The 25,555-nt window shown below is 41.0% G+C and overlaps 1 protein-coding gene across 9 annotated transcripts in view; it reads left to right on the forward strand.

Moving 5' to 3' along the window:
* Window positions 1-397: 397 nt before the first annotated feature.
* Window positions 398-25,555, forward strand: part of epha7 (eph receptor A7) — a 206,326-nt gene continuing 181,168 nt past the window's right edge. For 5 of the 9 annotated variants that reach the window (XM_017302237.2, XM_017302238.2, XM_008398595.3 and 2 more), the window contains exons 1-3: window positions 401-663; window positions 2,200-2,264; window positions 2,786-3,455. In XM_017302237.2, coding sequence (XP_017157726.2) covers window positions 516-663; window positions 2,200-2,264; window positions 2,786-3,455 — 883 coding nt within the window. In that variant the 5' untranslated portion in view covers window positions 401-515. Of the gene's footprint in view, window positions 664-2,199; window positions 2,265-2,785; window positions 3,456-25,555 lie in introns of all 9 variants that reach the window. The other 4 variants (XM_008398597.3, XM_008398598.3, XM_008398599.3 and 1 more) reach the window with 2 other exon arrangements.

Below are 25,555 nucleotides of genomic sequence, written 5' to 3' on the forward strand. Positions count from 1 at the left end.
AAAACTTAAAATATTGTATCTATCTCCAGAGTTTCCTCCTACGTCTACTTAAAAAAAACAAACAAAAAAAAAAAGCGCGCGCGCGCGGGCACACACGCAGGCAGACCCACACACACACACACACACACGCACACACACACACGCACACACACACACACACACGCAGGCAGACCCACACACACACACACACACACACACACACACACACACGCACACACCCACACACACGCACGCACGCACACACACATACACACACAAAGTAAACCAGCATTTCCTCCCTATTTGCTCTCTGACTTCGTGACGTTTCTTTTGGCGCGCGCCCATTGGTCATCCTCCCCGCCCATCTCGGTGACTGATAGCCGTGCAGCGTCTGTCTCCTCCCCGCGGCAGCAAACACTATTTGAGCTGAGACCGTCGAATCGTTATAGAGAACCGCTTCAGTGTCGTCAATGGGAAGCGCGAGAGACGGTGGCAGCAGCGAGAGTTACGGTCCAGACTGAACCCGCAGCGGCACTATGCTCCCCAGCTCCAGGTCCAGGTCCAGGTCCAGGTCCAGGTCCAGCTCCAGCTCCAGGTCCAGGTCCAGCCCGTGGCTTTGGATTACGCCGTTCCTTCTCCTGTGCTGCCATGCGGGCGGCGGTCGGGCGCAGAACGCCAAAGAAGGTGAGTTCCCAAAGTTTGGATTGTTTTCGCCTGTCCCACGGAGCAGCAAGTCGTTGTACGGAAAAAACCGACATCCTTGTGGAAAAAAATGAAAAAAAGTCGCGACATCCCTGGTTTTGTTATTTATCAATTATTTTAACTTTTGTTATTATTATTAGAAGTGAAGCCTGTGCGGCGATAACATCCCGACAGCAACAGCAGAGCGGCGGGTAACGCGCGGTGATCCAATCCTGAAACGTGGATTATTTGCAGATTATCTTGTTTTTTTCCAGGTATTAACAGCTTGTTTGTTCAGCGCTAAAGCTGCGATCCGTCTCCACTAACTGGGTAATATGAGCGGATCGATGAAAAGGCTGGCCTTGGTCGGAGTGAGTGCGCCGTCCATCAGGACGCAGCTTGGACGGTTATTTCCTCCAAAGTGGCCTCGGCTCTGACAGTCCGCCACGGAGCTCAACTTAAACCAGGCTGCGAGAAACAAAATGAGATAAAGGAGGATACAGCTGGACGCGCTTTGCAAATCGGATCAGATATATTAAATGGAGGACATTCTAAAATGAAACCAAAGGATAAATTAGATTTTTAACGACGATAATAATATAAAAAACTATCCTGTCGATCAGCACTAATCGAGCGTTTTGCTGATCTGGTGAATTTTAAATGTCTATCTTCGGAATTTTTCCGAATTCACAAAGCGCACAGCGGGTCGTCTGCGCAGTCGGGCTGTTTTTCCGTCCATGCCTGAGAGAATCGATCTGACTGCTAATAATAAAACCTCTTTAAAGAAGTTGATTTCCAGAAGAGTCCGCCATGCGCTGCCAGGAAACGCGTCCAAAATAAGCCGCTAGTTTTACAAGATTCAACGGTCTTATGGTTATTATGATTTAAAATGATCAAGAATCATACATGTTCTTATCTTGATATCATAATGAAACAGTTAGAAGTAGCTGAAGTGAGCAACCAATAATTGCAAATTGCGTGACCGACCTCTGGATGTTTCCCGTGTTTAATGAAAAGTTTCCCAGCAGACCAGAACCTGCTGCTGCAGCTCCTGCTGCTGCTGCTGCTGCTGCAGCTGCTGCTGCTGCTGCTGCTGCTGCTGCTGCTGCTGCTGCTGCTGCTGCTGCTGCAGCTCCTGCTGCTGCTGCTGCTGCTGCAGCTGCTGCTGCTGCTGCTGCTGCTGCTGCTGCTGCTGCTGCTGCTGCTGCTGCTGCTGCTGCTGCTGCAGCTCCTGCTGCTGCTGCTGCTGCTGCAGCTCCTGCTGCTGCTGCTGCAGCTCCTGCTGCTGCTGCTGCTGCTGCAGCTCCTGCTGCTGCTGCTGCAGCGCCTTTTGTTGCATGTTTCAGCCTTAGAGCTGGTGCTTGCAGGAATGAGGTCACAGGTAGCTATGCGTTGTAGACAGATAGACAGACACACACACACACACACACACACACACACACACACACACACACACACACACACACACACACACACACACACGGCTCCCTGCCCCTGGAGTGAGTTTTAACCACCTGCCTCTTGGTTTCCTGTCGCTAGTGATTCTACTGGACTCGAAGGCGCAGCAGACAGAGCTGGAGTGGATCTCCTATCCTCCCAATGGGGTAAGTCTGCAGAATCCCTGCATGCTCACATGCATTCCAGTGGATGCCCTCCGCACCTCGATGTTTTTTCACTCGGTGCTTTCTCTGCTGTGTAATAGGGGATAATAATGGTTTAATCACTCTGGTTTCTTACTCCTCTTACAAAAGGAGCAGGAGAGGGACGAGTTCGCGAGGCTGGTTTGTGCCTCCGAATGCAGCCGGCTTTTAACATTCAGAGCACAAAGGCCTTAAGTGAACCACTTGCACAAGTCTGATTAAAGCTTGCAGTGACAAACTTTTAAAATAAAAATTGCAAGGACAATCTGATAAACAAAACACAATCACTGTTTAAAGATGTGTGTGTAAGATAGAACATCCAATCTTCTTCCTCCCTCTGCAGGTCATTGTCTCTAGATTTCATTCATCTTTGATCAGTTAGTTTGATCAGCTCCAATTTAAGTTTCCGCCTGCACCTCACAGCAATATTGAAATGCATTTTCTTATGGATAGATTCATTTTTAATGCATCTTATTTCCTTTTAGTGGGAAGAGATCAGTGGCTTGGATGAAAACTACACACCCATTCGTACCTACCAGGTCTGTAAAGTCATGGAGCCCAATCAGAACAACTGGCTTCGGACTAACTGGATAGAGAAGGGCGATGCCCAGAGAATTTTTGTCGAGCTGAAGTTCACCTTGAGGGATTGTAACAGCCTGCCTGGTGTGGTGGGTGCCTGCAAGGAGACGTTCAACCTGTATTACCAGGAAACAGATTCCGAGGTTGGCCGGGGCTTGAGGGAGAATCAGTATGTGAAAATTGATACAATCGCGGCAGACGAGAGCTTCACCCAGGGAGACCTGGGCGAGAGGAAGATGAAGCTGAATACGGAGGTGCGCATCATCGGTCCACTGTCCAGGCGGGGGTTCTACCTCGCCTTCCAGGACGTCGGGGCATGCATCGCCCTGGTCTCTGTCAAAGTCTACTACAAGAAGTGCTGGTCGATCATTGAGAATCTGGCCACCTTCCCAGACACGGTGACAGGATCGGAGTTCTCCTCGCTGGTGGAGGTGGAAGGCATGTGTGTGAATGATGCTGAGGAGGAGGCTGATAACTCCCCCAAGATGCACTGCAGCGCTGAAGGGGAATGGCTCGTGCCCATTGGGAAATGTATATGCAAAGCTGGATTTCATCAGAAAGGAGATGCTTGTGAGCGTAAGTAGTTGAACTTCATTTAACCTGTGTGGCTAGAGGTGTCATACCACAGCAGTAGTTTGAAAAGAAGAAATGTGTAGTTTGCAAACTTGTAATTTGCTTAAATAACAACCAATAGAAAACATATTAACAATATGGACATGAACGGCGGAATGTTTGTGTTGGTAAAAGGATTCATGCAGCTGAATCATTAGATTCTATTCTAATTGATTGTAAAGCTCTTCATTTTATCACCCTGAGTCTGTTGACTTGGGGATTAATCAGTAAGTGAGTTGAGCTCTTCAGCGCAAACGCTTTTCTCTTCAAGTGATCCAAAGCTGACTCGGTCAGCAGCAGAGTCCACTGGTTCAGAGGAAGCTGTGCTATCCTGTTGCCCCAAACAGTCCTGACACAACGGATAACAGGTACGGCAGCTTCTTCTGTAGCAGTACAAGAGGAAGGGTTCAATTGTTTTTGTGAGGCTCTAACGGCTCTCAGGCTCTAATCTAATGACATTACAGTCGAAGATAATTTGCCTTTTTTCTCCTGAAATATTCGCAGGATTGTTTTTTGGTGGCTACCCGGCTTGAATGATAAAAATCCTTAGAATAGATCCACTAGATTAAACCCGGCCATCTTAGGTCATAGAACTAAAGTGGCGTGCATCATCAGCCAAGACCTTTTTTTTCCAAAGTGGACAACCTCAATCTAAACCACTTATAAGGAGCAGCAGCCAGTAATAAGTGAACGGAATGTGCTTTAGAACAAATTAGCATCCCTGGCAGATGAGCTTTCTGCCACGCTGTCATCCATTAGGGACCCCTCTGAGGGAGGTGTGCTAATGAAATATATTAGGCCATGTAATTTAGAGCAACACAGCCTGCCTCAAGTTGTGTTATGTCTCTAATGTTAGCAGGCTATCACTGATTCAGCCCCATGGAGTGACTTCTTATTGTTCTTGTTGTTTTAATATGCATAAGATCCAGTTGTGCCCTCAGGTTTGAAGAAAAGCTCAGAACTTCTCTCCACAGAGAGAACGCTGCACCTCAAAACTAATCGCTCCAACCACCTTTTCTTATTGTGTCTCACTGCAAAGTCCCCACAACGGAAGCCCGTCTCTATTAATTAATCTGTTTGAGGAGCAACTTAAGGAAGTACCTCTAGGTAAGGCAGCCGCACGCTGAGTTTATCCCCGCATTGTTTAAATCCATGTGAATCAAACTCCAGCTTTGACGCTGCACCTTTATTAGCTTTATCTCTGCTGAGCCATGAGACACTTCTGTATTAAGGGGTGCTTAATCTAAATAAAATGAGAATCATGTTGCACCATCAGCACTTCTTGCAGTGGCTCCATTGACACCAAATTGTCCATTCAGTAGTTTCCTGAAGAACAGAAACAATTCAAAGTATTTCCATCAGCTGAACAACAGAGCAGTTAGTCCAACTGTCTGTGACTGTAAAAACAATATGAGGCAAATTTCACGAAGCAGATCCAAAATAGATGATCTGAATGGTGAAATCAATATATAAGGGTTATTTTCTCACTGTAAGAAACAGAGTAGTGTCCCTTGGATTTTATTGCCTTCTTGCTTTTCCACTGTATTAACCAGGTTAAAAACTAATTACCATGGCAGGAAAAGTGCCCTGAATTAGAGAGTCACTTTTTGTTTCCCCACAAATTTTGAGCTTTGTGGAGAGAGGGTGCCAGACATTACTTTTCAGTTATATTGGTTGAAAATGGGGGCTGCACAGTGGTAGAGCTGTTACCTTGCAGCAAGAAGGTTCTGGGTTTGATTCCCGGCCCCGGTCTTTCTGCATGGAGTCTCCATGTTCTCCCTGTGCATGCGTAGGTTTCCTCCGGGTACTCTGGTTTCCTCCCACAGTCCAAAAACATGACTGTCAGGTTAATTGGCCTCTCTAAATTGTCCCTAGGGGTGTGTGTGTGTGTGTGTGTGTGTGTGCACGTGTGTGTGTGTACGATTGTTTGTCCTGTCTGTCTCTGTGTTGCCCTGCAACAGACTGGTGACCTGTCCAGGGTGACCCCGCCTCTCGCTCGGAACGCCAGCTGGAGAGGCACCAGCAACCCCACTGAGGGACAAGGGTGTAAAGAAAATGGATGGATGGTTGAAAATGGCTCGTGCTTTCTGTTAACTGTCATTTAATAAGAATTTAAACTTCAGCATCTGTTTGTAGCCGACTGGGGAGAAGGGTTGAATATCTCCAATGAGAATCCTCCTCAAGGATATTGAAATGTTTATTATGTGAGGGACAAATAAATACAAACAAAAACCCTTTGGTTAGTTAACAGATTTTTAAGAAAAAGTGCTGTTGATGTGTGGCACATTCTTTTTTTGGGATGTTTCTCAGGCTCAATTTGTTAAATATCTGTGAATGCTTGTCCCAAAGGGATTAAAATACAAATCCACTGCATAAACACTATGAGGTTTAGGGGTACAGCTTGAGATTTTTATCCCGAACTGATCTATCATCGCTTTTCTCTTGGCTCAACCTGAAACCTGGGACCTGGAACTGCTTTGGTAAAATCCCTTTGAATTTGTTCTGACAACACTTTTTAGGGGAGTTTGAAGTAACTAGAATTGATGTAGCTTAGTTGTTATGACAGAATTGTTAGTTAAAGTTTTCTTGCTGAAAATCGTGATTTAATCTAGTATTAGCAGCCTGGTAGACTCTGTCAGTCAGTCGACACTGCTGCAGTGGGATGAGTTAGATGCTCAATGTCTGACTCGCACATACACACACACACACACACACACACACACATAAAATGACCTTGCTAAATTATAGAACCAGAAAAAAAATCAGTCTTTGTCTTTTGGAGGATTTTAGGACTCGGTGCCATAGATTTAATTGGCAAGGTAGCTGTTTCTATTTTTTTTTACATCCATTTAATTTGATGGACATGTCCTAATTTCAGATGAGCACCAATAAAGCAGTTATTCTCCTAAGACAAGCCTATTATAGGATTCTGTGATAATAACATGAGCAGTGAGTAAAGTATCCAGCCGACATGTTGGTGCAGGTGGAGTTGGTGCGTTTAGCTGTCAGTCATTCCATTTGAGAACCCCCCTGTGTGGAGTGAAAGACTTTTTCCAAAACTTCCTGTGATCCACTCATTCATCACTCTCTGCAAAGAGGGACCGCTTGTCTTTCACTTATGTCCACCCCCTCCCCTCTTCCCAGTGTGTCTTTAACTCTTTGTATTGCAGTAAATGTCGGTCAGTCTCTGCGCTTGCTGCGTCCGTTTGGTGGCCTTCGTGGAGGGAGTGTTGAAAAAGGCCCGTTGAAGTGTCCCAGCAGCCTGCCAGGGTTTCATTTTGCGAAGGAGCGTGCGTTGTGAAAATAGCATCCATTCATCCCCTGGTTCTGTTCAGGACTGTCTGCTGGTTGTGGCGGAGCCAACGAGTCGTTCAGACAGAACGGGCTCTTGTTGGGGGACACTTGTGTCTTTGTTTGACTCAATGCCGAGAATGGATGGTGTCTGATTTTGACACATCACTACCAGCGCCTGTGAAATGATTAACTAGTGACCCTCGGCCAAACAAGGGAGCCGACTGTGACGGCTAGAGAACAGATAAAATGCTTCACATCTTGCTGCTATTTCTCTTAGTGCATGCTAACAGGAGAATTAATGGGATACTGCAGCATCCTGTAGATGCTGGCACCATCCGTCTTGACTGTCTAGGACTTAGACAGAAGTTAGTTGGAGACTGATTGATGATCGAGCCCCCCGAGGGAAGGGGCAGAGCTTCATCTCCCTGAGACAGCTAACATGCATACCAGGCCCAGCTTCAGGCATGGAAATAAAGTTTTGTTTAGCATTTCAAATGAAGGCAGGAAGCCAAGTGTCATGGGTCCTCATGTGTCTTTATGTTCCCCTGATTGATAAGGTGAGGATTTAATGCAGCAAATGACTGCCTTCCACTGCTCCCCCAGGGCTTAATTATGCAAATGACAGGTGTGTGCTGAACCCACAGGAGACCCAAATGGACCTAAATCACTCGGAATTGGAATAAATTGGTGATGGATGGGATCTTGTCACAACCGTGTGCTTGCTATGAAGAGCTTCCCATGGCTTTTCCTGTTTGTTGTCCTGACCTGGCAGGTAGCAGTCAAACACACAGATGGAGCATTCTTTACTCAGGATCCTGCTTCCAATAGAGTTGACAATGTTATAATATTGATTGCTTAGGGGCAGAGTCCCAAGATATTTAAGTGAAACCAAAAGGAACTGAACTGACCTGAGTAATGAAAAGGGAACCTAAGTCATTGATCGTGTAAAATGCCAATAATGTGCTGGCTCCTTCCTCTGAAATGTGAAGATTTAGCCTTTGGCCCAGTTGACAGATGGAACTCTCAATCTGAATTGTTGGTCAGAGAGAGTAGAAAGGTTTTATCTGTTTGTTAGAGGAACAAAAACATATTGCAATGTTTTATTTATTTATTGTTCGATTTGTGAAAACCCACTGACGGATAAAAGCAACATTTTAAAACACGGACTTTTCAGAAAATATTTTGGATTTTTCTCAGGTGATTAGGTGACTGGTCATATAAAGAATTGTCTAAGGTCACAGAGGAATTATGTTATCATATAACTTTTTGTATGTGTGTGAAAAGCTAGAACCTTATTTCTGATGCTTGATGTGGTTAAGAGTTACCCCAACAGTTAGTTGTCTTTATCTCAGTTTCTCTACTGGGAGAGGGACAAAAATTATTTTTGTAGAATGTGAAAAAAAAATAAAAGATCACATTTAGTTTCAGATTATGATTCCTATATACAATCCTAACTGCATTACCATATTTCTTTGTCGGTCTTTTGCTCTAATGTCTTCTCATTAGTAGACAAAACCACTGGTACTTCCTCTTAGGAAAGGACAAGAAGAAAGTTAGAAAATGGGGTTTGGCAAGCAGAGAGGAAAACTATTTATTTTACTTTCACATCCAGGCCCTCACCCTCTCCCCTTTCAAATATACACTTGTGAATGAGGAGCAGCAAAGGGTGGACATACACACGGTTTGGTCCGTGCCAGCTGTGCTTTCTGTGGAATTTAGCAGCGCTGTCAACACATCAAATTAAACACAATGGGCTGGCAAATACACTGAGAAGGCTGCATCATAAAGCACATAATACATTAATATTCAGGTCTAGCATGTTGGGGCTGTTACTCAAATGCAAAAACTGTTTACCTAATGGAACATGAATCCTGTTCATCTTTCTTGGGTTGTGAAAATGTTGCAACAAATCATTATCAAAATTTTTGTCTGATGATTCTCAGGGCAACATTTTTAGATCAAATGATTTTATTTGCCAAAAAAAATGATTTTGGCAACAAAAAAAATCTCACCATCTCTTTTTTTCTCAAAGATATTTTGATATTTTAGGCAAAAAGATATTGTTTTGCCACAATATATTTTCAAAGATATTGTGCCTAACACTCTTGGAAAAAAATGACAGGACAAAATATTATTAAGGTGACCACATGGAATAAAATGATGCTATAAATTAAGCTAAAGTTTTACAAATGTACAAATAAATGAGTAAAACAAGTAAATAATTGCGCCGATAAAGGACATTAATAGCAGTGGCTTAAATCCATTGAGGATGGATCTGGTTGAGGTTATGGATAAAACATGTCTAGGCTGAAAATGGGGAGGTTATTTGTTTTGTGAAAAAGATGAGTAAATGTCTCAACCAAGTTTCAACATTTATTAGATGTTGACATGCAGATGTTTGAAGTCTCTCTTTATGGGCATAATTCTGTCTGTTGTGCTCAGGCCTCATGAATCATATCTAATTATTGTGAGTATCTTACAGATAAAGCAGCATTGCCCAACATTTCCTTGAGGTGCTTCATCAATGCTGCATCATCTGTTTTATGAACCAAAGTGTGATTAAGAGAAGTTTACTGTAAGCATGTCACAGGACTGAAGATAAGAAATTTACAGCAGTTTTGATGGGAAAATCCTGATTTATTTTGAGCAATGAGGATTTTGTTTCTAACTTCTGACCTTCTGACTTTCATTTTGTCAGTACAGGAGACATGCAGTACAGACAGTACAGTACAGACATGCAGACATGTCTTCTTATACACCAACATTCTCTCCGTTTTTTATTCTTCAAATAAGGAACATTTATCTAACACATTGATATTATAATCAGAATCTCGTAACCGATGAGGTGAAAATAGTTTTTATGCAAGGCTGTTGGGACCAGTCATAGATGAAGAGCTGGCTTTTAGTATCAGTTTGTACTTTCTGGGATTTTTCTGTGATTTTTGATTCTAACACATTTTAGTTAATTCCTGTTGAGCTGTACTATGGTTTCAATTAGTTTTTTTCCTGTTGAGTACATTTACATGATGGATAACTGTATGGCTGAAGGCTCCTTAGACTTCTTCATTCACCAGACTCATTTGCAGAACTGAGCAACATTGCAGGCCTAAACATTAGAAATAAACTTAGAGACATTACTCTTTTTAATGAAGCACATTTGGAGAGACAATCTAAAATTAAGGCAGTCATCAGATTTCTGATCTTTTATGAAAGTCAAAGATCATTTTCTTTGTGATGGGGCATGGATGTTTTGTTGGTGTTTATGCATTCCAGTCTAAGACTTATTTTCAAATGTGAATTGGACATGACTATTTTAAATTTAACAAGAGTAAAAAAAGTGACAGATTATTGGGATTGAGTTCTTGGAATCTGACCTGCCAGGCCTAATTGGAGACCCTACGCCGCATCACGTGAAGGGAGAGATTCCAAGAAAACATTCCCACACAAACAAAGCCAGATGGTCAGTTGTACTTTGTAAGCCCCAGTGTAGGAGACCTTTGTGACTTTATGTCAGCTAATGTTATTTCCAAGGTGATGCCAAGGTTCACATTAGACCATGCATGAGGTCGGTACCTTCATTTACACATGGCTGCAGATCGGCGCAGGAACACAATGGAGGCCTGCCGGTTGTGTTTAGTAACGTGAGCGCCCTGGCTGACAGGACACTGTCAAGAAGAAGATGGATGATCGCAGCAGTTGACCCCTGATCACCAGAGGAGTCACCTCTTTGTGCCCCTCCCCCCTACATGACAAAGGAGCCCTCCCTGCAGTGCAGAGCTCTCATCTCCACTTGCACTAACAGGTTCAGACATCTCCATCGATCCCTGCTTTCAAACCTCTTGCCGTTCTAAGCTTTTGCCCTTTTTAGCTATCCAAACCGTGGCACAGATGTCTTTTTTGTAATTGGTTGCCTGCTGGCTTCTTGAGAGGGATGTGATCAGACAGGCGAACTCCATGTCAGAAGACAATGGCTTTGGTGTTCTGTGTTGTGTCCCTGTGGCATGAAGGTGAAAGTGATATGTGAGGGGGCTCTGGGGTCCCGCTACCTCAGGAAGCAGCAGGGAGCGCTGGGTTGTCAGTGGAGCTGCTCCTTCAGGAAACCTCAGACCCCTGGCTATGTGCTTCAATTTTTCTTTAAGAGGAAAATCAATAACTTATTACATAACTGCACAGTTTCTTCTCCACCAACATTCAGAGAGGTGGAAGCAGAACTTAAAAAGTGTCAAGGTGGCTTTGTTGCAGAAAATGCAGCTGCTTCTGTCAGAACTTTAAAGTTTTTTTTCAAACACCAGTTCTACTGTTTAATAATAACCAAGCATGGGAATAATTAATCAGTCATGCAAAGTAGGGCTGGGCAATATGGCAGAAAAACATAAAAAGTATTTCATATCAGTCAATATAAATTTTTAATGATTAGTTTTTTGTTTTGCTGCCAAACTGGTACCTTTTGTTTCTTTATTTACAATTTCCCCTTGAGCTGTTGTACTTATTTTCTCCCTTTACTCCATCCTATTTTTAATATTATTTTTAGGCAGTTATGGAACATAATTAGCTAAAAAAAATAGACAAATGAAACTTCTCACACATACTGGGTGTATTCCATGAACCTCACTGACTGTGCTGCTGTCCGGCAATACTTGAGAATTAATAGTTGAGTTTATGAATTGCCAAAGCTTCTCTTGACAAATTCCTTCATTTCCCACAATTGTAATTGATGCAAGCAAGTCTGATGAGTTTGTTGAGTGCCTAGCCCCGTTTCTTCTCCAGCAGGCGCGCCACCGCACAACCGTCAGTGCTGCACCGAGAGCAGCAGTCACAGTACATGTCCTTGCGACTGGTTCCACTGACTCTCGACATAATCAGTTTGGTGTTGCTCACAATACAGTTCGATGTGATTGCAGTTTTCTGTATAAGTCAGTTCATCACAAACTACGCATCTGTGGTCACAAAAACTTCTTTCTGTGGGGGAGTGTCCGACGGATTTAATCGGACTCGAGTGAAGAGTGCGCTAATGTTGGGCATTTACACAACAGTTTATTGCTAGGTAACCAAAGAGCCACCAACCTTGTTTAGTTGGGCTATGAGGGGTTGAGTGGCTAAAGCCTTGCCATCCCTACATCCCCCATAATGCTTTGAGGTTCCAGAGCAGTGAAATTATCGACATTATATTGGATGAAATTTCTTTTGATATTTATCACTTGTCTATTGCAATCATTAGCTGTTGTTATTGTTTTGTCGCACAGTCCTGTGGTTTGCTCTAAGATGCATTAAGTTGTAGTTTGTTTGCACTGTTGCCATTTAGCAAGAAGGTCTTACATTTGATTCTCAGTCTGGGAGTCATTGTGCGCGGTTTGCATGTTCCAACCATACATGTATGGTTGGAAAGTTGGGTATTCCAACTTTCCTGACCCAACAGCCCTGCGTTGACCTGCAGAAAATGGATGGAAGGTCCAAAAGATTTTTCATTCTTTGAATTAAAAAAACAAGTAAAAGGAAAGTCAGAAATCAGTCCAGACCTGCACAAGCTTTAGTGGTCATCTGAGTCCAGGCGATGCCTTTGTTTTGCAGGGATGAGCTAGCTTGACATTGTTCTAACTCTTTTTGTTGCATCTGTGTTGGAGTGGCCGGACTAACACAGGCTGCATCAAGGTCAGGAGGGCTGGTAGGCACAGGAACAATCTAGAGATAATGCCCAGTTGCTGACTGGGGACATTTTAGCAGCAGTTTTGCTTGGGCTGCAGGGTGCTTTGGGTTTGTCACACTTGTGGATCCTGTGTTTTCATCCCCATAATGGAGATTTCACTTCTGTCTTCCAGTGTCTGTCAGTACAACTTCTTTTTTAAGCCATGTCATCCATAAAAGGTATCTGCCCGGTTACCTTTAAGGGCCCACTCTCCTGTTGTCATGTGAGTTAAATGAACTAAACAAAAGACGATTAGGCAGGGGTATTTTCCATGTCACTGAGAAGCCATTTGAAAAAGCACATAGCAGCTCAAAAAAGCAAGGTACTCTTTAGGAAAACAGTGTGTAGATTCATGACAGAGCAGAGCCAGAGAGAAAGGCCATCATTTTACTGCATATCATTTTGGAATGATCTTCATTTTCTACATCCAAATCCAAGCTGTAAATCAGCAGGAATTGAAGGAGAGAGGACAGGTGTTTAAGTTTGGTCTTTTGTATTGATGTACGCAGCGACTAATGGAGTTGAAGCAATCATGTTTTTTGAGTTTATACTCCTTCTTTTATATCTCCTTTTTAACCACAGCAGATATGTTTCTTTAACAGCGTTCACTTCATGGTCTTCCACTTATTTTAAGTTAAGATTAAAAAGTACCTTTCTGCATGTCTGTTCTGAGATAATTACCTCCTGCCAGATAAAATGAAAGTGAGCAAGTATCACCTGCAGTTTCTCAGAGGACTGTAAGGAGGCATTTTTAAAGACTCAGTATCAGTAGGAAAAACTGTCTGCTGCTCCAAACAACAGAAAATAAGATCAACATATTTACAGCTGCATCTTTTAAGAGTAAAAATTAAATTAGTTTATCATATCCGTAATTAGTTGGTGTCAATAATCTGATCCTTTCTAGGTGACGTATGTATACAAATACTATGAATAATCTGACATCCTGGAGTCAATTTAGGGTCATGATGCTAAATTGAACTGTCACAAAATTTGAAACAAGCGTAAGTATGTTTTCTTTGGAAAGCTAGTCAAACTTTTCCACATGTAAGAACTGGCTGTTGTATTAGTTTTACTCAAACCACAGAAGAATTTGTTTAATTTTCAGTAGAACTTAATCATAGTGTGGCTTTGATCTTTGCTGTGTACATCGGAGCCGGTGCTTCCTTTGGGTTTTCCCTTCTTAGAGGGCAAAGCTTGGTGCCCTCCAACACGGTGTAAGGGAATGCTAATCTTCTCATTGTTTCTCACAGAAAGCTACTTATCTCCTGCTAAGCACAGGTACCTCGGATGAATGGCCTGGTTGTGTGGACGTGTGGAACTCGGCAGACAGACAGAGCCTTTCCCAGTATGTGTAGGGTTGGGGAGAGGATCCAGCATAATGCCAAATCAGTCTTAAGCCGTTTCTTACAAGTTTCAAGGCTTCCTTTTTATTCTGCTTATGGTTTCATGGACACTGTGACCTTGCTTCTCCTGTTCCTCCAAACGGGGGGGGGAGTTGTTGAAGAGAAAATTTTGCCCATGATGGGAAATATCATGGGCAATAAATTAGCAAAGACTCTGAGCTTTTTGTGTTTTGATGTGTTTTGTGAGCCTGAAATGCTTCTTACATCTTTGGTGTGAAGATACTAGTAGGCCAAGGATTATAACTAATGGTTCATAGAATTCAGTCCCCAAAAAGACATTTACCCACTAAGATCAGGTAAAAAAGTAAGTCAGACTATTAAAATCGGGTTAAAATATCAGCAAGTTTTTAAATTAAATTACAGATTGTCATTTTGCCTTCAGAAACATTTGATTTATTTTTACCCCAAACTAAGTGGTAGATGGACTGAACTTCTTGTGTATTTTTTTTGCTTGTAAAAACCTCTCAAAGTGCCTTTGGACCATGAGTCTGGGTCACTCATGAACACAGGTTAGTTGGCAGCTTGGTGCTATTCCCAAGGGAACAACTACATGTGGTCAGGGAGGAAGGTGGAACTGAACCTACAGTTTTCAACCACTCTGAGTGACCACTGAGCCAAACCAGTATGCCAAAGGCCTGCTGATGGCTTCCACAGCACGTATAGTGCATTCGGATTCAAAGTGCAAATTAAGTTTGGACATAATTAGGAAAGCATTACATATTATGTAAGATTGTTTAATACTAACCATGTTAATTGTTATTCATCAAACTTCACTCTTCATTTGTCTCTTCTGTCATGTCAATCTCATTATTTTTCATATATTTTAGCATTTTGGCCACTTTCATCTTTATTTGGTTAGTCCATCCAAATGGCTAAAATATCTTTGGCATGAAGAGACCAGGCTGATTCTTTAACTAAAGTAGCCAGCCCAGTGAAATCTAAAAATGTGAATAGGCCTAGATTTGATGAGATTTTGGTTAAAAGTAATCTTCTGATTAGTCTTTCTGACTAAGAATTCATATTGTGGCGCGTCCTAGTAAGGGTCCTGATTTGATTCTGATAGAGAAACTGTAGAGGCGGCTCTAGATTAGGGCGACAAAAATTTGAGTTTAAATCTATAACCTGACCCGAATCCCAGCCGAAAGTCAGGCCCAGTCAGGTCACAGTTAATGCCTGCTGTTTGGGTTGGGTTGGGTCAGGTCAGTTTACAATACATGTAGCACAGAAAAGACTAAACAAGACTGTACGATATAAAGTTGCGCTAATCTGCTTAGTCTAGTCTGTTGAGGAAGGAAAGAAATGAAGGTGCAGAAAATAATCAGACTGTAACAAGTGCAGCGAACTGCACAACTAATGCGCATGTGGCCCTGTCCTGCTCCGCTCCTCTCAGTCACACATTTCAGACTATTTGCACTTGATTCACACTGCAATTACAATAAGACATAAAATGGAGCTGGAGTATGTTGAGCAAACTCTAAAAATGGGAGAAGTTGCACAGGTAAGCCAACAGAGTGCAAATTCAGAAGTCTGGAAGTATCTTAAACTAGTAGTTGCAGTGACATGTGGTCAGGGGAGGGATGTGAGGCCTGTCATCAAAGAAAAATAATATATAATGATAAGATAATTTATATAGCTATTTTCTCCACGTGGTTTGTACTATAAAGTATTCATTTAACTTAACAAATTTTTATTATTTTTTCTTCAAAAATCGCTGACATTTCGCTTTTTCCCATTCAAATGCTCGGCAACACAGCTGGTGAGGCAGCAGCGAGCCTCACCTTGAATTGCACAACCTCTCACTAGCTGCGCTGGCTGCCATTCGATGGGAGAGTCTTCCTCCTGTCTGTACATCGCCAATAAAATATATGAACTGATTTTCCATAATTAAACTTGTGTATATAATGTACAGTGTTTTTTGTCACCAACTGTGTCTGTGTAAAGTGATCAGTTTGCTGAGGAGCGATCATAAATAGCAGAGAACAGATTCGAGGTGAGGCAGGCAGTTTTCTTGCCTTATGGCAGGGGGCGCTCATGATCCCAGACATGGGTCTGGTGACTCCATGACTGTAGAGTAAGAGACAGTTAACTAGGATACAGTAGATAAGTCAAATGCAGTGATACATTTATTGTTTTCTTCTCTCTTCCGACGTCAACATGGATGACTACATTTCTGCATTTATACAGTTTTCTAAAGTGGATTTTCAATCGAAGCAGGAAATGATACTAAAGAACACCAGCGCTCTTTTCAAATGAAGGAGTACACAAGACTGGTTTTGTGAATGTCCTGCTAGAAACTGCCTTTTCTAGCAGGACATTTTTTCTCAACGTGTGGTACTGTGTGGACTCAGATGGGACTTTGTGACTTAAATAATTTGCCAAGAAGTCTCACCAAACCTGACCGGTCAACCACTCCTATTCAAAGCCAGGTCGCACTAAAGCCATTTGGGATGTCGAGGATGGACTTTGAATGAAGGGACATTTTTGTGCAGAATGAGTGACGCATGCTTCATTTATAGTAAAGGTAAGATGGTAATAACATTTTGTCATTCAGTTTTTTAATGAAATGTGCATGTTGTGGGCTACAGTTTAAATAATTCAGAAAAGAAATGACCTGCAAACTGCTACTAGCTTAGCTAATAGCAGCAGTTGCTATAATCTACAACAGCGATCACTTATTAATAAACGTAAAATAACCATTAAGCCTAAAACCACACTGGCTTTGAGTTGTACTTCAACAGTTTTTCCCCTTTGTTGTGGAGCATAGCACTAAAACAATATCTACATTTCCATGTTTCATTGAGTTAATGGAATTACTGTACTGCGGCACCACGGCCATGGATGAGGTTAAAGAATTGTCCTTTTGCTCTCCAGCATTGTCCGCTTGTACAAAATTTCTGTATGTAAACAATAACATGCAGGGGATCTATATTTATATATTTGATTATGATGAAGTCAGTGCCTCACCAGCTATGAACCTCACCGCACGTCGCTGGGTAGTTGATGTCAAAGAGACGTGTTGGTTTCATGCAGTGCAACAAATGTGCTGCTTTTGTCTTCTATGTGGTCAGATTAGATTTTTAGCCCTGATCTAAACTAATGGAAGGATTTCCAATCTCAAGACTTACAGCTAATCACCAGAGATAAACTGTCAAAATATCAAAAAGCAGCTTAGCAAATACAGAAAGGGTTTTATTGTCTTAATGATAGGTAGACAAGCAGTACTAGCTGTCCAATGTACAACGATTTTCAATTGAAGCACATTTGTGATATTGATTTTTTTGTTTATTTCATGTATATTTGTATTTTAACAACAACAGCAAAAAAGACTAGCAAACAAATATTTTAGCATCACCATGTTGGTGAAAATGCTAGTAAATGCATTCTGTTTAATAAATATTCATCCTTCAAGGCACACTTAAACTGTTTTAAAAGTTTTAATACTGGCCGTTCAGTGACATGAGTTGAGTGTGTCATTGACTTAGAAGGAGAAATACACCCAGCCAGGATTCCTCACAGGTCTGCATTTCTCTAAATTACTCACAAGATGTAGAGGCTCTTACATCAGAGGGGAAAACACCACAGGCTTTAGTCCATAAAAGTGATGCAGCCATAGTTCAGCATGCATAAAAGGCCAGTAAACAGAGCCTGATGAATGTACACACTGAGGCCTACTATTTATTGAGGCAAAGAACATAAGTCACATTTAATCAGAGCAATGCAAGCAGACCCAGGGCAACATTAATGCATAAGAAATAGGCTCTGTGTGAGATATTGACATCCCTCCGTATAGTCAGAACACCCGGTCATGGTCCTAATCGCACGCCTTGAAAGTGAAGCTGAAAAACATAAAATAGGAGCTGGGCTTTTAAAAGGCATTTCATGCTTGTCAGAGCATCCAGCTAGACGTGGGGCTTTTTGAAACAGATGACAGAGAATGCTTATGACAGTCTTAGCAGTGGATCCCACTGTGATAGAAGCCATCAGATGAGTTTAAAGGTGAATTGGCTTTTTTTTTGCAAGGAGTGAATGATTTAATTTGCTCTCACACCAGCTTATCTTACGCAACTGTTTGTGTTTAGACAACAGATGAGCCTGCCAAGGTGAGAAGAATTGAGCTGCCAGACCTTCACTAACCCCGTTTACTCTCACTCACCTAGCGATGTGTCAGGTAGTCCCAAGCTGGAATACATTTTGGGCTCAAGGGTAAAGTGACTACTTAAAACAAGATGCTTCTCTTAGAGAAGCGGAGATGCAAACTCTTACATTCCATTTTCTTGGCACATGTTTGCATTTCTACAAACATGACTGCTCAACACTATATTGTACCTTATATTTATGTAGACAAACTTCTAAATATCCTCTTCACTTGACACAATTTTATCTCCTGTCATAGTTGGAGATCCCATGAGATTTGGGTGTTGGGAGGCTCAGCCCCTCCAAATCTTGAAAAAGTGTAGAATCCCCCTCTCCCCTATCCTTCCCAAATAAATAATAAAATAAACTTTTGTATGTAAACAATATTAATATGAAAAGTATAAGAAACAAAGAATGAAGTAAATCTGCCATTCATCTAAGAAAAAAATAATGGTGAACTTTTAGGTCGTCCCCACCACAGTTAGAACAGCAACAATAGGACCGCAGGCTGAGTTAGAGCTCTGAGCTGAGGAGCTCTGTGGCTCTACAATGCAAACAAAAATAAAAAACTTCCTGTAATGAAATACTTACAGCAAAAAACATGTAACATTTTATTTTCTTTCACTGCTAAGAAACACATTGACAATGAAAATCAGACTGCAGTTTGTTATTCCATTACTTTAGCTGAATCATGATCAGCAAACGTAGCTATTGCTTTGAGAGACTTGATGTTTCTTTTTGTCGAAGGTAGCAAATATTTCAATTATATTTAGCTCTCTAACTCTTACATTAATGAGAAGAGTCTGAAATGAGAGGGAGGGGCTGAGCATTTTGAGTGGCTGACAGCTCAGTGTGTGGGAGCCGAGAGCAGAGGAGAGAGAAAGCAGAGCAGCTCACAATAAATTGAAAAAATAAAGTATGCCTTCATTTATTAACCTCTTCAATGTACAGCTTTTTAAAGCATGACATAAAATCAGAATTTTTTTTTTTGTAGAAAAAGCTGGTGGTTTGAACCTAAATTTAAGCTATGATACTTCCCAAATATTCATTAGTTCTACCTATTGTAGGTTTTCAATCATCCAGGACATGGAAAAACCAAAAAAGTTTTTAAAATAAAGCAACATAACAAATTTGAATAATGCATAACTTGTACTGAGGGACAGAACAATAAAACCAATGAAACAAACCTTGTTTTTATTTAGAGCCTTACATTTTTGTAAAGATGCAACAGAGATATTATTATTATTGGTGTACATTAAAAACCTTTTATATAAGAGATATGGGCCTAATAATGGGCATTATTTTAACATTATTGTAATAATTATAGTAATGTGACCATTAATATAGTAATGTTTAATTAACATTAAACATTACTATATTAATTAACATTAATATATTAATGTTTAATATTAATATTAAACATTAATATTAATGTTTAATATTAATATATTAATATTATTACTAATTTTACATATTAGTAATATGTACTATTACTAATAGTACATATTACTAATAGTACATATTAGTAATATGTACTATTAGTAAGTACATATTACTAATATGTACTTAATAATATGTACTAAGTACATATTAGCCATGCAATTTCAACCCACAATAATTACCAATTACTCAGTACACTCCATACAGTGCTGATAAGGTTCTAACTACACATTTTATGTTAAATTTCACTATACGTTTGCCAACTCCACTAAATTGCTCTTAGAAATCTCCCTGTTTACTGTCCCCCCACCCCGACAATGAAATGGAATTTCCTTCCTTGTCTCCAGCTTAGCTAAGCTAGGCTGCAACAAATACTTTGGACATGTAGAAAAATTCTAAAGCATTAAAGTCACAATTCTAAGCTTCTGTTCAATTGCTGAAATAACAAATGAATTTAATATATTTGACCATATTTGTGTATGTTCTTCACATGGGGCAGCCATTTCACTAATGTGCTAAATGAATGCACATTATCTAATGTTAATATACACGTCACATGGTGTTGTAGTCCAGGAGACCAGGTCATAAATGAAAGAAATATAATTTTGTTTAAAATCAAATTACTGATTTTGTGGTGCTACTTTATAAATATATTTTTTTACCTTATTAAACCCCTTTACAAAATCTACATGCAGAAGAATAAAAGATGTGAAAAAACAACAAGCAGACATATTGAACACAAACTTGAAAGGTGAGATGTTATCAGAATGTAATGATAAAATAAGGGATGATTTCTTACATTAAGGGACATGCTGGGACTCTGATCCTTGGCCTCGCACTAAGATGGGAGCTTGTTGGTAAGGTGTCCTTTATGTTTGGCACATTGAACACCTTTGGTACACGTTGATTTTGTTTCTCATTTTCCACAACAAGCCAAACTTTTTTATCATTTGTGAAACATGTTTTTTGCTGTTACTTTTATTTTGGGGTCACTTGTTTCGGTTGTGGCACTTTGCTATATATTCAGGCATTGGGGCATTGGGGGAGCTCTAGGACTTTTTGTACAAATAATTAAAACTCAGTGAGTCACATAATTCCTCAGTCATTTTCTTGCCATATTTTTTAAAGCAGACTTTTTTTTTTTTTTTTTACAATTACATAATTTAACAGCTGAAACCTGTCACCTTCTGAAAATAAAGTATCAGTGACAAAATAATCTACAGTAAATTTAACTACTTAGCACTGAGGCCAAATTACTTTGGCAGAAAAATGTATTCAATAATAAAATAAGGTATGGAGAAAAATGGCATGCGGAAAGCAGAACCATTACAAACCACATGGTTCTGCATGAGCACTCAGATGTGAATATTAAGATCAGTCCTACAAAGGAAATATAACTACAGAGATTGTGAAGCCGCAGGTGACAGGATGCATATTAAACCAAAGCTGTGTTTAGAGTTGATGCTTATAACGACCTCAGAGGCCAGCCTTCGTTATCATTTTACAGAAAGCTAGTGTTTTTTGAAAAAAAGAAAATAAAGCGTTTCCTTTATCGTGCTTGACCGCTCCACCTGGCATTCATCAGCGGCGGGGCCAGTGTGTTGGTCCTGTCAGCTGCTCTCCTCCCTCTGCCTCTTTTATCACTCTAATGGGGTGCTATCCCCCATCCTGCTCTGCCCGGGTCTCCACAGCCGTAGCTGGATCCCTTCTGCACACATTCCTTCCACATATGCCTGAGCGGATTTAACAAATAATCAGGCCAGACAGGAGGGCGGCCAGAGAAGAAAGGGGGGAGGCCCCGGCCCTGACGGCACTCATCATGTGTAGACCAGGGAGAAAGAAGAGCCCACACTAGTCATTCTCACTTTGGTTCCAGCAGTCTCCAAACAACAAACGGAATCTCCCACAGTCTCACACTTGAATTCACTTTTAGCCCTGTCCACAGCAATATTGAGACCGATGAGAGGAAATTCAATATCCCAGTTTCCGTGCTTTGACCAGTTCCTTTCATTTGTGCTCAACACCAATAAACAATTTAACCTTGATTGGAGTTGTGCCTTGAAAGCAAATAAGGGAGGTTAGTTTTCAGGTCCTCCAAGAGATGGCTTTTAGTCCACGTTTTTTTAATTTTTATCCTGGAACTGGTATATCTGAGATTTCCTTCCTCAGTGGTTATTTCTTTTGTATTTTAAATTACACTTAATTATTTGGAGCTCTGAATATGAACTTTTTTCTTTTTATGACCCATCAACAAGCTTACAAATGAGCTTGTTGCAATAGGAATGTGGGGTTCCTATGCAAATATATATAAATCTGTGCAAACACACTGACATTGAGTCATTATGCTAAGAGCTAAGTAATCAGTACTGTGTCCTCATCCTTGGTACTTCTACTGTGGATTGGATTTGGCCATCTTGTTTGTAAGTGGCCATGATACAAATTTCTCCACTAAGTCAGAGATTTTTGAGTATGTCTTGTTCTCCGCTACAGGTTTGTTTGCAGTAATAAGCAAGACCTGCAGTGAAGAAGGGGATGAGTTCAATGTGTTCTTGATTTACACATTGGACTCATTCCCTTCTTCACTGGATGACTTGTGAAGAAGGGGACTTTGGCAGTGTCATGACGCTCAGTCCATATTGATGAAGACCTAACTGACCCCAGGATGCTGAGGGTCAGAGTTAGAAGTTGATGTCAAGGTGACAGTGCTTACAGCAGCTTAACGTCCAAATCCCATCAGTCCACAGCTTTGTAAGGAACTTGTGTTTTCATGTATCCATCTATACATTCACATCATATAAAACCCATCATTTGAATGGTAACACGTATCTAAAAACTATTGTCTAGTTTTTACTAGTGTTTAATTCTTGTTGCTGGAGACATATTCCTCCTGAATGGTTGGATTTAGAACACAACTTCTCAGCAAAAGCAAGACAAGAAAATAAACCTAAGTGCCATTGTGTCACTTCCAGAGAAGGCCACTAATTATTTTTGTAACACTTGATTTGAAGGGGTGTGCATAAGACTGACATGACACTGTCATCAACATGACATAACATCTGTCATGAACATAAAGAAGTCTTTATGAATGTTTATGATAGTTGTCATGAAGTGTCATTCGGTAAATAATGACACTTTTAATGCAAAGTTGCTCTAAAAGTTGCATTAAAAGTCCATTAAAAATACCAACTTTGCATGATTTTGTAAACTATGATAATTTATAGTTTATCATAGGGTTATGCACACCCCTTCAAATAAAGTGTTACCATTATTTTCAGTCTGAACGAGGAGGAGCAAGTTGGACTTGGTAAATAAGGAGTTGATTCTGCACTTTCTCCTCCTTTGCTGTCCTTCACCCAGAGAGTTATGACACTGCCAAACTGAGAAAAATTGGATGCAATTCATGAATTTTAAGATGCTCAGTTCGGAGGACAAAGGAAACAAATCCGGTCTTCGGAAAATACTGAAATCCCCTCTTCCCGATTTTGTGCATATGTATCAGTGCAAGATAAAAAAACATGGTCCTGCTCTCCAGACTCTGATAGAGACACTGTAGCCACAGGAGTGTTTGATTATCTGTGTCCCACTAGTCTGAGGACCTGTCCTTTCCCAGGGTCTTTGTCCTCTCTCTTTGTAAAATTGCCCACTGGGGTGTCTGCCTAACATGAATGAATGAATGAATGAATGAAAATGCTCGACCAGTGGAAGGGAAATTACAGATTGCTTTCTCTTTAGCCTGCTGAGGAACTGGCTCAAATGTAGCAGGCTCTACTAAACCTCAGCCTGCTTCTCAAGGGACTGACTTGTTTGTCTGTGTTGTAAATAAGCCCGTTGTTGGATTGAGTGCTGAGCTTTTTATAACTGACCTCTTGTCAACAAGTGCAAGCCTGCTGACACCTTTTATCTTCTCAAGAAGAAGACCAGACTGGCTTAAAAGCCAGTTTCCAAACAAATCATTCTGAAATACTTCGTCCTTATACATGTAATTACATGATGGACTGTAAGTCCTCCTGTCATAGTCATTGCAAGTATTAGAGTCAGGCCTTTTGTGCAGCGTTTTAACATGTTTGTGTCATTGTTTGCTCGTAAGGTGTCAGTCATTTTGTCAGATGGGAAGGCTACCGGGTGAACAGAGCCAAAGTAATTGCTTTGCAGTTATTTCTCGTCAAATAGAAAGTGTTGCTGCAGGGACAGTCAACAAAGAAAGCTCTCAGTCTCTATCAACTGGCTTTGACTGAGAGCGTTCCTGCAGCGTGGAGAGGCAGGGAAAGGAGAACTCCTCGAAAGACTGGAATGCTGGGCTGGGACGGCTATGTTTGTACGTGTCACTCAATGCACTGCCAGTTGTGGTGAGAGCTGCAGAAACACTTAGTTGCCCGTGTCATACAGCCGTTCGATTTCTGAGACCTCATTTGATGCCTTGTTGGCTCTGTAAACATTTCCGGCTGCTAAACTCAGCTGGGTGCACTGATAAACACATATACTGTCAGTGGAAAGAAGCAGAAACAGCAAATGTGAGTAATTAAAAACCAGATTTCCCAGCATATATGTTTTGAGTCATAAATATTTATTTGTGATGTAACTGGAAACATGGCAAAAGCGAAGGCAAAGGAGGACAGATTTGCCAAACGGTTTGAGTTTGAACTCGTCAGACTAAGCAGATGTCTCTAGGCATGAACACCATCAGAAAAGTCAACAGTAACCAGGTTTTTATTAAGAAATGTGGTACAACGTTCCTACTGGTGAGAGGAACACAATGCGAGGCTGACTCTTTCAGGTAGGATTAGTAAAAGATGTCCAAGCAGGACTGGAGTTGTGGAATAAAGTTGACCCCATTGTAAGGAAAAACAGATTTTCATATTTTCTTTTTCTAATCCTAAAAAAATATTTAGTTTATGGTGCTCACAGGAATTGAAAATAACTACTTTTTTAAAACTTGCAGAGAAGTCACTTTCCAAGTCCATCACCTTGTTTACTGAGGTGCACCAACTGGCTGATACTCACAGCTAATCAGTGATTTGCTGTCTGAAAATCTGCCACTGTCCCCTTAGGTAGCAACCAAAATTGGAATCGGCAGGCCAGATTTTTAAACGATTTGTGATCAGCATAAGAAGTGCAATCGATGCACTGTTACTTATTGTGTAATGTTGTACATTCAATCACAGCAAAATGGGGAAAAAAAATTGGCATAAGCAAGGTGCAGCTAAGAAATGAGCTAATGTGTATTATATGGTCACTAATGTAACCATATTATGCAGAAATGATAGATTTTTTAACATACTTTTTGGCCCATATTAATTGGCTTTTACCTTGTGCCTCTGAGTAAAACTAAAACATCTATATAAAATAAAGTTCTGTCTTTAAATCACTGGAAGCATTTAAAGAAAACGCCCACCTGAAGAGGCTACATCATTTTTAAAGAATGGAGGACAAGCATACTACAAGTGGTAGCTTGTAGCTCATAGTTATACCTAGTTATAGGCTTAGTGCACTTAACTCTTCTCCGAAAGCCTCCCACTCGCTCTACTGTGGGCTGCAGATCCTCCTGTCTGCTGTCACTGTGGGAGTTAGCTCCAGTCCCAGCTGGGTTCTCCCCCTCGGCAGGCTGGCCACCCAGCAGATGAGCTCTTAAAAACCCAAAGGCAAACAGGCTCACCGCCTTATCAGAATGGTAAAATGGCTGGCATTCAGGCTGAAAGCTGTAGGATCCAGCCAATTTTAACCAGCTGCAGAAATCCCTCCAGTGTCATTATGTGCCACTGTTTACACTGCATATTAGACACTACAACTACACGCGGCTTACGTTGCTGTTTACTAAATATTATCTCTCGTCAGAACTTTAAAAATGGTATAAAAATAAATAAATATGATGAGTAAGCACTGGAGAGCTTTGTGAAGAGGTTTTGTGAAGTCAGCATTCAGGCTTTTCAACCTCCTCCTGGATCTGTTTTCAATTACCGGCTCACAAAGGTAAAGAAAGATTAAAGATAAAAATCATGTCATTACTTCTTTTTTTTTTAAAGGCCTTGTTTCACAAGGCTGCAGCAGAGCAATAAATAGAGAATGACAGCGCATTCATGTCGCCCAAGACAGGATCCCCTCAGCTTCAGCTT

The sequence above is a fragment of the Poecilia reticulata genome, chromosome 21 (genome assembly GCF_904066995.2).
Source record: "Poecilia reticulata chromosome 21, P_reticulata-male-v2, whole genome shotgun sequence".
Lineage (NCBI taxonomy): Eukaryota > Metazoa > Chordata > Actinopteri > Cyprinodontiformes > Poeciliidae > Poecilia > Poecilia reticulata.